This window comes from Thermobia domestica, chromosome 3, assembly GCF_964235325.1.
Source record: "Thermobia domestica chromosome 3, izTheDome1.hap1.1, whole genome shotgun sequence".
Classification (NCBI taxonomy): Eukaryota; Metazoa; Arthropoda; class Insecta; order Zygentoma; family Lepismatidae; genus Thermobia; species Thermobia domestica.
Genome location: NC_137456.1, coordinates 260,752,871 through 260,765,847, shown reverse-complemented (window position 1 = coordinate 260,765,847; position 12,977 = coordinate 260,752,871). Strand labels below are relative to the sequence as shown.

At 37.0% G+C, this 12,977-nt stretch overlaps 2 protein-coding genes across 9 annotated transcripts in view; one reads left to right on the top strand and one right to left on the bottom strand.

Annotated features, from left to right (window-relative positions):
• Positions 1 to 12,977, bottom strand: part of LOC145681035 (relaxin receptor 2-like) — a 1,105,974-nt gene that overhangs the window by 322,748 nt on the left and 770,249 nt on the right. The window lies entirely within an intron of this gene.
• The window catches only part of LOC145681034 (uncharacterized), a 187,512-nt gene that overhangs the window by 91,952 nt on the left and 82,583 nt on the right, over positions 1 to 12,977 (top strand). For 6 of the 8 annotated variants that reach the window (XM_081752352.1, XM_081752351.1, XM_081752354.1 and 3 more), the window contains exon 3: positions 6,542 to 6,632. The exons of the other annotated variants lie outside the window; for them this stretch is intronic. In XM_081752352.1, the coding sequence (XP_081608478.1) occupies positions 6,542 to 6,632 (91 nt within the window). The remainder of the gene's footprint in view (positions 1 to 6,541; positions 6,633 to 12,977) is intronic. 8 annotated transcript variants of the gene reach the window in all.

Sequence of the window (12,977 nt, the reverse complement as noted above, 5' to 3'; positions counted from 1 at the left end):
GAAATCATACCTGGTGAATCCAACGACCAACAGAAAGTAGAGGAGTATTTGGGTGCAACTTACATTCCTACAGAAAAGTATGAACCCGAACAAAAAAAAAAAAATAAGAATCAAGCATAAAACACAGAGAAACGGGAGGCACAGCGCGTGCTGAGATTCTTAAATGACGGCAGTGTAAAACAAAAGCTAAAAAATGGGTATTTTCAAAAATCATAGTAATTCCTTAAAAAAATCTGTGGTAACACTGAGAATGTGTAAGATAAAATTTGCTAATATTCATACTATTCAATGTGATGTACACTTGATTTGTAAAATCATTCTTAATTGCATTGTGGCTGATAATGATGACCTCAATTTCTCTATTCGTTTCAAAATTAACATGGAATTTCTAGACATTTTCTACGTTCTATCTTCGCACTGTGCCCTCACTTATCTCCCACTGTGTATACGGTCTGCCACTAAACACCCTCTTTTTCTCTGTTTCTGTTTGTGCTGAATAGCAACCATTTTCAGAAACAGGATTCACCAAATCGAAATGGTCAGACCCAATCGGTTATCAGACAGCTCATGCCTAATAACACAAATTAGAAACAAAATACTTAGTCTGGAGCTGGAACACATACAGGGTAGGGTTCAAAAGTAATGAGCCTTTGTTCAAAACGACAGATTTATTGAGATGATCGGTACAACTGACTAATAGTCTTCAAAATAGGCACCTCCTGCCTCAATGCACTTCTGTAGGCGGCTTTTCCCTGACTCAAAGGCTTCCTCGAAAACCTTTTTTCGGATAGCTGCAAAGACTGCCTGACATTCGCTTTGATGTCCTTGATGAAGTCGAAACGTTTTTCTTTCAGCGCTGTTTTAACCGCGGAAAAAAGAAATCAGGAGGCGACAAATCCGGACTGTATGGAGGTTGAGGTACCACAGGAACGTTGACTCGGACCAGGTAGTCGGTGATGCTGAAGGCGGTGTGGCTGGGGGCGTTATCGTGGTGAAGCTTCCAGCTGTCCTTGATGTCCCTGTGCTTGCGCGGGACGCTTCTTTTCAGCCTTTTCAGGACTTCCTGGTAGTAAGCAGCGTTCACGGTCTGTCCGGGCGGGAGAAACTCGTAGTGGACGATCCCCGTCACTCCGAAAAGGCGATGAGCATAGTCTTCGTCTTCGAATTACTCATCCGCGCTTTCTTGGCACGGGGTGAGTTTGAGGTGTGCCACTCAGCGCTTTGTCGTTTTATTTCTGGATCGTACTGAAAAGTTCAAGTTTCGTCGCCGGTTATCATTTTTTTCGAGAAAGGCAGGATCGCCTTCGCACAATTACAGCAGTTCTTCGCATCGGAGTATTCGTTTCCGTTTCTGTTCTTCAGTCAAAACTCTCTGGAAAGTTTCGCGCAGGCTTTCCGCATGTGCAAGTCCTCGGAAATAATGCGTTGTACCATTGTCTCCGATAAGTTCAGGGCTTCTGCTACTTGGTAAACACTCAAAACGCCGGTCCGTGTTCAAAAACTCACGCACTCGTTACACATTCACGTCAGTACGGGCCGACGACGGGCGTCCAGACAGGGATTCGTCAGTCCCCTCTTCCCGGCCCTCACGAAAAGCCTTGTGCCACTTTTTGACTTGAGAATAGGACACTCTCAGTCCCAAACGTCTGTTGAAGCATAGCGAACGTTTCGGAAGGAGACTTGTCCAACCGAGAGCAAGATTTTATCGCGTAGCGTTGCTCTAACGAACTTTCAATATCGCCGTGTCACGCACCACCGTATAGAGGCTCCTGTTAAGGCCGATATTACTGCTCCAAAAGCTGGGAGCCAACTGACCCGCGTTGTGCTGTGACGCCAACACCCACCACCACCGTCGCTGTTAAGCGGAGCGCGCTGCAGTGTGAGCAAGCGTCAGTATAAAGTGAGGCTCATTACTTCTGAATCCTACCCTGTAAACATCACATTAACAAACTGGCCATTTAAAACCGCATCACTGTTTCTTAAGCTACCAGAAGCCTGCTGGAAACATATTTGTGAAGTGGTTTTCCGTTTCCAACCAACCTTTGTTTAGAATCAGATACGACAAATAATCGAGGAAGTGTTCCTGCAAAGTATCGAACTGTTGCTGAAAGGACATCTCTAATGACTCCTTACTTTCTTGACCGGTGAGTTCCAGGGTCGATATGGGTATGTAGAGATACAGATCGACGGTCCCGAAAGTGTTGTAGTCACTTGTCGGGTCACCGTGCGCCACTGGAGAGGCTTCCGGTGGAGATCTTTGGTTATATCCCCATATCCTGACTCCGTTGCGTAATTCTATACCGCACACTACCGATACAATCACAGAGACCCAGCAAGATCCCCACATGAAGTGACAAAACCCGACCCAAAAGCATGAATTGCTTACTTGTGGGGGCGCATACCTCCGGTGACCGACGGCGCCTTTGCCATTGTGAGTGTGGAGACAACGGGAAGACACACCTCGAATATTCAAACTTGTCGGATTTGAAGTTGTTCCAATGACAAGGCTCAAAATACCTAGACACTGCTGATCGCTCTTGGCTATTTTGACCCATGCGTCAGCTGAATTTGATTTGTGTGTGTGTGTGTTTAAGGAAAGAAATTGAACTATGTCTTTCCCATAAGACAATCTTACCTACGGGCCTGCTGGATATCATAACTAAACCCAACAATGGGTTCCACCTGGAACCAAACCAAGCTCATCTATCGAATGGATCTAAATAACCGAGAGCGATCAGCAGTGTTTGCCCGTTTTGAGGCCTGGCACTGGAAAAACTTCAAATATGACACCAGGGTTTGCATATTCGGAAACTAGTGTGTCTTCCTGTTGTCCCCATACCACACAATGCCCAAGGAGCAAGTCGGTCAACGGAGATACGCGCCCCCAAAAGTATACAACCCGTTCTTCTGGGCCAGTTTTTTGTCACTTCTTGTAAAGTTTCTGCTCGATCTCTGTGATTTCATGGATAGTGTGTGGCATAGAATTACACAAGAGAGTCAGGATATGAGGATAGACGCAAAGAACTCCATCAGAAGACTCTCCAGTGGCGCACGGTAACCTGAGAAGTGGCAACACTGTCGGGACCGTCGATCAGATTTTCGACTTCTGTTCGAAAAAATAACTCACTTTGCGACATCGAAACCAACGTATTCGTGACCTACAGAGCCTACTGGTTCTCTACATACCCATATCAACCCTGGTACTCACCGGTCAATAAAGTAGGAAATCAACAAGGCATTGGGTGGAGAAAAATTTTCTTGGAACTTCTATAGTGTCTGACGCGTTGCGACAATCAAAGGTGAACACTTGGTGAAGTGAACAAACAGCACTGTAAAAGAATTTGCCTTAAATGTACTGACCGATTACCGTCAACTCTCGCAGCCATCTGATTACCCTAAATTTTACGGATCACTGTTTTTTCATAAAAACGGCAGACCGTATATTTAGAAGCAAAATAATATTGACCGTGTTTAGAAACAATTTTGGTACAGTATAATTTACGGTAATTTACCGTAATATTTAGGGATCGTTTTCTTTTTAAAAAAAAGCACAGGTGTGTTATTACCGTGGAAGATTTACGGTAATTATCACACAGATTCCATATCTAGAGGTCATTGCCGGTCCAGCATGACCTCTCGATAGATCTAATAAGAGTTCTTGCTGAGCAACCCAAATTTTCTCAAATTGCTGGAAACTGTATCAGTACACACACTGGCTAGTAATAATTTTTGCTGGATGGATGCAACTAGAAAGCACACTGGTCTACTGGTGTTAAAGACTACTTAACTAAAGAAAACACAAAAGTGAACGAAAGAAGCGTTGCACATACGACGTGCATAATATCCATAAGAATTGAAGTTGAAATTAATTCTTAATTTGTAATATTGAACCCTTGTTCTGATATCATCCTGAACATACATTGCTTTTTTTTTTTCAGAATTACCAATTTTGTCATGTATTGAACAGAACACCAGAAGAGAAGTTCGATATTACATACAAAAAAAATTGTATTGCTTGAATTTTATAGCTGAGTTTTCGCACGCTTTGAAGATGTAGTTGGAACAAACATCCATGTCCTTTTAAGATATTCATAAATTGATATTCTGTTGCAGTGTTAAGACTAGCTTTATTGCATGTATTTTCGCTATGAGTACCAGTAGACTAATAGACCTCAAATATTGTAATCAGCGATTCATTAGATTAGTCGCATTATTACGGTTTCAGATAACCAAGCAGGCACCCGACAACATAGCTGAGAATGACCAGAAGTACAACAAAACAAGTGTAAAGCCATATGACTTCTCACAACACTGTCTACAGTATCTAGTGTCCACTATCCGAAATTAATAAATACATGTTTGCATAATTATGTAACAGTGGCATCAATGCTCAAAAAAAAGTCATCAAACTTCCTGAGTATCGAACTTTTGCATATTTATTAAACGCTCAAATGTATTAGCAAAACATCAGAACAGATTATAGGTACCGGTACTCATAACAAAATTAAAGATAAAAACAACATTTACAGAAATATTTTTCAAATCTAACAATTCATCTCCCAGAAAAAATAGCGACAGCATTGGCGCCCGATGAAAATTTTCTAAGGGAATCATCTCCCTGGTTAATATATACCCTATTACATTTGGTATTATTTATTTGTATTAAGAAATTTAATACGTTTTAATACGTTGGCTACACTATCATACGAACTTTAGTTTATACATCCAGCAGCGTCTAGGTTTCGCATCGTTGCACTTTAGAGCGATCTGCTTGCCACACACAATAACACACTGATGTGAGTCTCAGATATATAGCAGGCGTGCTATCAGTCTATTGAGCTAACTCATCTATTCAAAATACATACCATGCCGCTATTACAACTTTTCCAATGTTTCAGATTCTCATTGCCCTTGTTCCTAATTCATACATTTGCAAATAATTGGAGCAAGATGAGTACATCCACCTGTGCCACATTTTCTTATTGTCAACTTGATCAGTCATGAATTTCTCAATATGACTTAATTTTCTATCAGACCATACAGATAACATACGAAATTTTGAAGAGTACTTAATGCAGGTTAAAATTTTGTTTAATTTAAAAAATAATATATTCTAGGTATTCTAAACGTATAGTGATAGTATCACACTCATGACAATGCTCTATAAATATTCATGAAAGTTGATTATATTTAAATAAAAGAATTCTGGTAATATAGATTTATTATAATGATTCTTACTAATGTTATGTTACAACATTATTACAATCATGCAGACTTATTAAATTCAACAATCAAAACAATAATTCATAAATCAAGTAAACTTAAAGGAGTCTGCGTATTCAAACAACAGGAAATTTAATAATCAAAATACTAATGAGTTCTGCTTTAAGAGCAATTATCAAATGAGGCCTTGCAGGAGACCACCATGAAGAAATTACTTCTTCAGAGACTTAGATTCAAAAGAAAAGGTTAAAGCTTACATTTCAAATTCGGAAGTCTCTCTCTAATCTCGACGTAGTATAAAGTGAAGACGTTCATCGTCGGAATTGGAATCGGAATCAGAACTCAAACGCGAATGCCAAAATATACCTTGTTGTTGTAATTTTTCAAGTTTATATATATCAGTCTGAGAGACCACTTTCACTGTTCAGAAAAGAAAACAACCAGTACGTAGTAAGTCCTTGTGGCTTATTTTCGTAGTGGGTTTTTCTAAAAAGTTATCTGTCTTGTGACATTTGATATTTTTCTTAGTACAACAAAGATAAAATGTTTGTAATGGTACACTTAAATACAAAAGTTTTCGTTTTCAATATTCCAACAAATTTAAAGTTTTAATAACCATGACAAAGTTATGAATGAAAAATAGAAAGACAACCTGAGATCAAAAGGCATTTAATTCCTTTGAAATAAGATTCTGATCACAACAGCGAACTCCCTGAAACCTGCAACCATTCTTCTATATTTATTTGATTATATATACTTACCTATCATGTCTCTGAGATTGAGTAAGGTAATCGCTAACGCATATTCGTGAAAAGTTATAAGAACGATGATTCCATCTTATCATTTCATGACTTGAAATTGTCTGAATTGCTTTTATTTGAATTATAAGCTCCTAACATGTTAATAACCTCAAGACATAACTTGAAATATGCTGTTAAAATATTGTAAGCCAACTTTTACTAAAATATAATTTGTTATATGATAAAACTAAGCATTTGTAGCTCAGAGCTTTTTAAACCACGTTTTCAATTAATTTCAAGTTTTCATTGGTAATGTTTCAGGAAATTTTCTTCATAAACAAATGCTTTCAACTTTTTTTACTCCCTTTTGGAAGATTATTTGTTCATATATAGTATACATATTCTTAATCAAATTTAATTTTTCCTCGTGTATGGCCAAGATTGAGTAATTTTTACTTTTAGTGAAGTATTGTATTCATCTCACATACTTTTAGAGAAACCTATCATGTTTCTTTATTATCATAGATACAGAATAGAGTTCACTTAATAGAGAGACTTACTTAGGTATACTTTTCCAGTTGATCGATACCATTACACTGATTGGCATAGGCTCATCAAAATACACGATTGAGGCTGCTCTTGGACAAACTATGAAATTCAACGACACAGGCAAGTACTTTTTCGATAATATGTATGAAAATATACGACTTACTAAGTTTGATGCAAAAAGGTAAAGATGTAATAGAAGAACAGAAAAGTAATCGATTGTTTAAGTGTTAGCACGGAAATGATACATTACTTAATATATAGGATACCATCTGTATCAAAAGTCCGGACCGTAAGACTAGTCTGTTACGATATGATAAAATGAAAAGAGAGCAAAACTGGTGGAAATAATTGGCTTAAAATTTGTCAGATTGCAATAGTCGTTTGGTCTCCACACTGGTAGGACTTCTTTCATTAAATGAAAAAGCAACGTTGCCAGTTCAGCAGAGTGTTCCTTTGGGCTCTCATCACACCAACAACACAACACTACTAGGTAACGAAGTGATGGTGTTCTAGGTTTGCCCACGTATACACGTTTTCCATGACATTTTTGCTTACTCTTATGTTCTGTTCGAACACCCCCCTGGGAAATAACATTGTCTATTCGCTCATACACATCTGTTATATTATATATCATTAACTAGTATTGTATAGGTACATTCGATAGATGCAGTACTGATAATCAAGAATAACATTTTTTCTCTTATTGTAACAAATGACAAATTTTAACAGAATGCGACCAATTTAAATAATTATTAAGTGTGAAGCGGTCATAACTTATGAACTAACCCATAAAAACACCATAGAAAGAGTCATTTATTTAAGTTGTTTAACACATAATGAACAATGAAATCTACAGCAGCGCACTGAATATCTACCGTCTGAAAATAGCAGTTTTGTTTGTGGATTCTGAGATCATAATCCAATCAGTGAGGCTTAAAGAATACGTGAGTGTAAGGTTCAAACTTTCGCAAAGAGATTAAAAGATGAACGGATTCATTTCCCAAATGTAGTGTCTGAAACATGATTTTCACTTAAGAAAGGTGTCATGAGAGGACGATTTGTTGTAGTGCAACATCTTCAAATCCGAACTTTACCGAGTTCAGAATTTTGTGGCTTTTTGTGGTACAAAGAAAAAATGTACCATTCAAATAAACGAAGGAGGGAAAATAAAAATTTGGGCCACTTCAGCTTTAGTGCGACATCTTCAAATTCGAATTTAACATGTAAACAGATTTTCAACACGCATAATCGCGTCCAAAAGTGTTCGCAGACCAATGGCGAACATTCTCAACACAATTTATAAGTCATAACAGATCCACTTATATTGTTACTTCAATGCTTTGCTGTTTTGTGATGTACGATGCAAACCAATGAGGCCGATATGCAGTGATATTCCCTATACATATAAGAACCAAATTTACATTGGAATATCTAGTGCATCTTCTCTCAACTTTATATGAACAAATAAATTTCTGATTAATAATAATATTAATAAAACCTTTTAACAATTGTTAGATTTTTGCACACACTACTACTTTCATTAAATTAGATAATTTGGTTAAATTTTGAATTTTTCGTGGGTTCGCTAAAACTTTTCGTAACAATATTAGTTATAAAATTCATACAAATAATCTATAATTGAATGTTAAATTATATAAATCTATGTTAATCTATAATTATATAAAATATATGTTAAATATGTTATTATAGATATGTTAAATTATATCCATTAAATTATCTATAATTGAATGATATTGAATGTTAAATTACAGTATTTTGCTGTTGTACATGTTCTTAGAATTGATTACACATTAAACCCCATTGATAGAAGAATGCGACATATTCAGAAATACACGTATAAATTGTAATGAGACAAACTACAAATAACTGTATGGTCTCTATGCAGAGTCCGTTGTATTGAGTTAGACAAGGCGTGATGTTAACTTCCGTATTTATAAACGTGTTAGGGAGTTTAACAATGATTAATATCGAAAATATCGGCTTTTCCGTAGGGTTATCCGAAATGTCAAGAGAAATAAATGTAAAACAAAATATGTTGAATCTACCTCAATTTTTCATTATGTGTTTGGACAACCCTGTGAAATACCGAGGTTGACCGTTTTCGATAAAAAATCGTTCTTAACTTTACTGTCTTTTTTCTAAAGACGAAAGTGAGTATCACATATTAGTCCAACTTCTAATAGAACGTTCAAAACGACTCTGCACAAGGTCCTATAAAGGAGGTATGATTGCTCAGTGGTATCCATCTGGTGTAGTACTGGCTGCGCTACAGGTAAATCTGTCTGATTGGCTGAAAACTGAGAGGAAAACGACATGTAACCCAGGACACGCGGTATGACGTTATAACGGTCACTGACCTCTTAATTGTGGGAAGGGTACATATTACTTCCTCCAAAATTTAGGAACGAGTTCGTCAGCGCCCAAGCCTCAAGTTTCAGAATTTTGGGAAATTGAACATTTTAGAGGTATGCGTATGCACTCTTGAAAATTTGGGTTTCAGCTAGTTTCTTTCGATGGGTGAAAATTGCCAAAACTTGAAATATTCGGGGTTTCTGACGTTATTTTTTTATATGAATAATGTTTATCGTCCTATGGAGTGGAACTTTATTAAGGATTAAATATGTAATGCTGTTGTTCTTTTGAATGGGTGAGTAGAAGGCCAGTCTTGAAGCACTCATGTTTTAAGATAGATGCTTATGATCATATAAGGGTTTTTGTGATTCTATGGAGAAGTATATCACTCTCTTTTTAGTTATTGAGGACCAGTTATGGACCCCTGTAGTTAATTGAAATGTGTTTGAATTGGACTAACATTGTATTCCTCATGTTTTAAGATGATATAGGCTGACAGTAACCCGTAGAGCTCTTAAAGAACCATCCATCTGAATCCCTCAATATTGATTAGCTGATAAAAGCAAACTAATTTAAACAAAGATTGTCCAAAGCCTTCATTATTGATTATTTGAAAGAGAGAAACATGTTTCTTAATTCATAACCCACACCCAGCCTACAATGCGATGTTGAACACTTTCAATTCTGCATTTCTAACGCTAGCATTACTGCTCAATCCCCCGAAGCATGCACTCTTTACATGGGAAGAAAGAGTAGAGGGTTCCAGATAAAAGATACATTGTTGTTCGAAAAGTGTAATCTTTGTGGCAATTAAATATCGAGACTGGTGCCATAAATGTGATGTATTGCAAAGAAAGTTACAATTGGCTGTTATCCCCTTCAATATACTCCTCTTCCGTATCTATACACCGCTCCATACGTGCCTTCCATTATTCAAAGCAATGCTGTAGGTCATCAGATGTCACCCTCTTCAACAACTCTCCCGTTTTTCGTTTCATCTCTTCCACAGACTGAAAATGTGTTCCCTTCAATGCACTTTTCACTTTTGGGAATAGATAAAAGTCACAAGGAGCAAGGTCTTGGGAATACGGAGGATGGTCGGGCACAGGAATGAGCTTGGCTGCTAACAACTGCTTTACAGAAAGAGCATTATGGGCAGGCGCACTGTCTTTGTGGAGGATCCGTGCATCGTTCTTCCACAAATCCGGTCTCTTCTTCCTTATTCTTTCCCTCAACTTGAATAGGACTTCTTTGTAGTAGGTCTGATTCACCGCTTGATCCTGAGGTACCCATTCAGTCATGATGTTACCCCCTGATATCGAAAAAACGATGAGCAGTGCCTTCACTTTCGACTTGCTCATTCGTGCTTTCTTCATTATTGGTGATGTGGGAGTCTTTCAGTGCATGAATTGACGCTTAGTCTCGGGGTCATACTGGAAAATCCATGTTTCATCACATGTGATGACACGTGTTACCAAGTCTGGTTCTGCTTCGAGTCGTTCCATGACGTCACAGTAAATGGTCTTTCTGGTGTCTTTTTCTTTCTTAGAGAGGTTTTTCGGGACAATTTTTGCACAAACTTTTCTCATGTTTAAATTGTCATGCAAAATTTGTCTTACTATCTCTTTGTTAATGTTCGTCATGTCTGCGATCATCCGAATGCTCAGACGTCTGTCATTCCGCACAAGTTCATTATTTTTTGAACATTTTCGTCCGTTCTTGAAACAAAGGGCGGTTGGGTCGTTCATCACCTTCAACCTCCTCCCTACCTTCTGAAAATCGTTTGTGCCATTCGACACTCGCGCACGTGACATAGCATTATAACCATACACATCTTTTAACATTGCACAACATTCCGTCGGTGGTTTTTTTTTAATTTCACCAGAAATTTGATGTTAATGCGCTGCTCAACTTTACTGTTCACCATGATTTAGGCACTACTACAGAACACTGTCCTCTTCATGCACGCCTGCAAAGAAAAGAAAAGCTTTCAGAATCATGAAGCAAACAGTGGCTGCTCATGAAGGTTCAAGATCAACAACGGATCATTAGCTACCTCCCGCCACGATCCTGCGTGACAAGAGGTGGGCAGTCTCGTTATTTAATTGCCACACTTCGTATTTTTGTTAGTTGTCTCAGTAACAAACACATACAAAGGAGATAAATACAGAAATATATATGAATTATCATAGCAGGCATGATGTTACCTTTTATTATCTCTATTTTTTTAGTTTTATTTATTTTACTATATAAGGATTTAACTTCAAATAAGAAATTAATTTACTTTTGGATATTTTTTGGTGAAGTATTTATTTACTTATAGGGCATTGTTCATTACATGGATATGTAGTCAGGGAAATTAGGTAAATATGTAACTGCCAATAGAGGGTTTTACATTTTTTCTCGTCAAGTGATGCGCTGGAACAAGTGCACACAAAAATAACATTAATTATTATACAGTGGAGTATAAATAAAGCCATATGAGTAAAATGGAACGAGTACCTAGAAAAGTGCAGGACTAGATCAATATGCATGAATATATATGTAATAATCGTTGTAAGATATTCAAGTGTGGAAAACATATCATAGGAAAGTTACGAATAATGAATAAGCAAGAAAAAGTGAAAGTATACCTCGAAGAAGTAGAAGATACACGTTCAATATAATTATACATGTGTTAATTAATTAGTATGACTAATGAGATGAAAATCAATTATCCGCCACAAAATATTAGTAGTAACGAACGTATGTGACACTTCTGTTTTGGAACGACAAAAGACTGATGTAGACATGAGGAGCCCGGATTATCGGCGAGGAAAAATAGTGAAGCTATAGAAAAAGATTAGAATGGCTTGAAGAATGATTTGATGTTTAAAGAATCTGAGATGAAACTGATCAACAGGGAGATTGGTCGCGTGAAGTGGAATTAATATAGTTTATGTATATGGCAACATTTGAAAGTTGAATTCTTCTCAGCGTCTATGGAAATTGTGTGCTAAAAGTATGTGTATGAGATTCCAGGCATTTGGTCATATACTGCTATATACGTAAAATTGAAATATGCTCTACAAGTGGTGGAAAGATTATTCGATTGCATAGTTCTTTGTTACTATATGCTAATTTGATGCGGTATGCTAGGTGTAGTACATGCTGCTCCCTCATTTCGAGACTAATGTAGAATCTAGACTCAGCTGAAGATTAAGCAATATGGTCAAATATAAGAATACAACCAATGAACGCGTTATACGTGTTAGTAACACTTTTTGTTTAGTCTCCATCCAATGCTGTTCTTCAAGTCTGGGAAGCTGCTGTGGCCTTTTCGTTTTTCTTTTCTTTTCTTTTCTTTTTTTCTTCAAGAACAAGTTTCCAGAAATGAGAGTCCATTATAATTTATTATCGACCGTTATTGTTGAATATGTAACTGAGTTAGATGTTCCTAATCTGTGTTCTTAGATTGACAGTAAGCAAATTACGATTGCAGTTGGTTATTTTTAATGTGCCATTTAGGTGACATGATGACGAGGGTTTGAGTTGTCTTTTCGTTGACGTTAAGTTTCCATTTCCTTCACCACACAAAAACTTGATTAACTGTGAGTTGTAATCCTTTATAATTTGTTGTGTAGTTGTTTCGAGAGTTAGGAAAGCGGTGTAATCGGCATATTGGAATAAATAATTATGAGAATCAGATGTTGGTAAGTTTGATGCGTATAAAATGTAAAGAAGAGGTGACAGAGTGGACTCTTGAGGTACTCTCGTATATGGAATGATAGGGTAAGAGATTGAATTGTTGACACAAACATATGCAATTTGAGTATGAATGAAAATATCACTATATCATAAGTAAACGAAGGTCCAAGTTTAAGGAATTTATAAAATTTACCATAATGCCATATTCGATTAAATGCTCACTGGAGATCCATTAAAATTAGACAAGACTGAAGTGATCTATTAAACTTGCTAAGAAGGGTGGCCATCAGGCGAAATAACTGATCTGAATATACTATAGGATATCGAAACCGATCTGAGAAGTTGGAAAGAATTTATAGTCATGTAAATATGGAAATAAGGGTTTCACAAGATTTTTTCAATGTA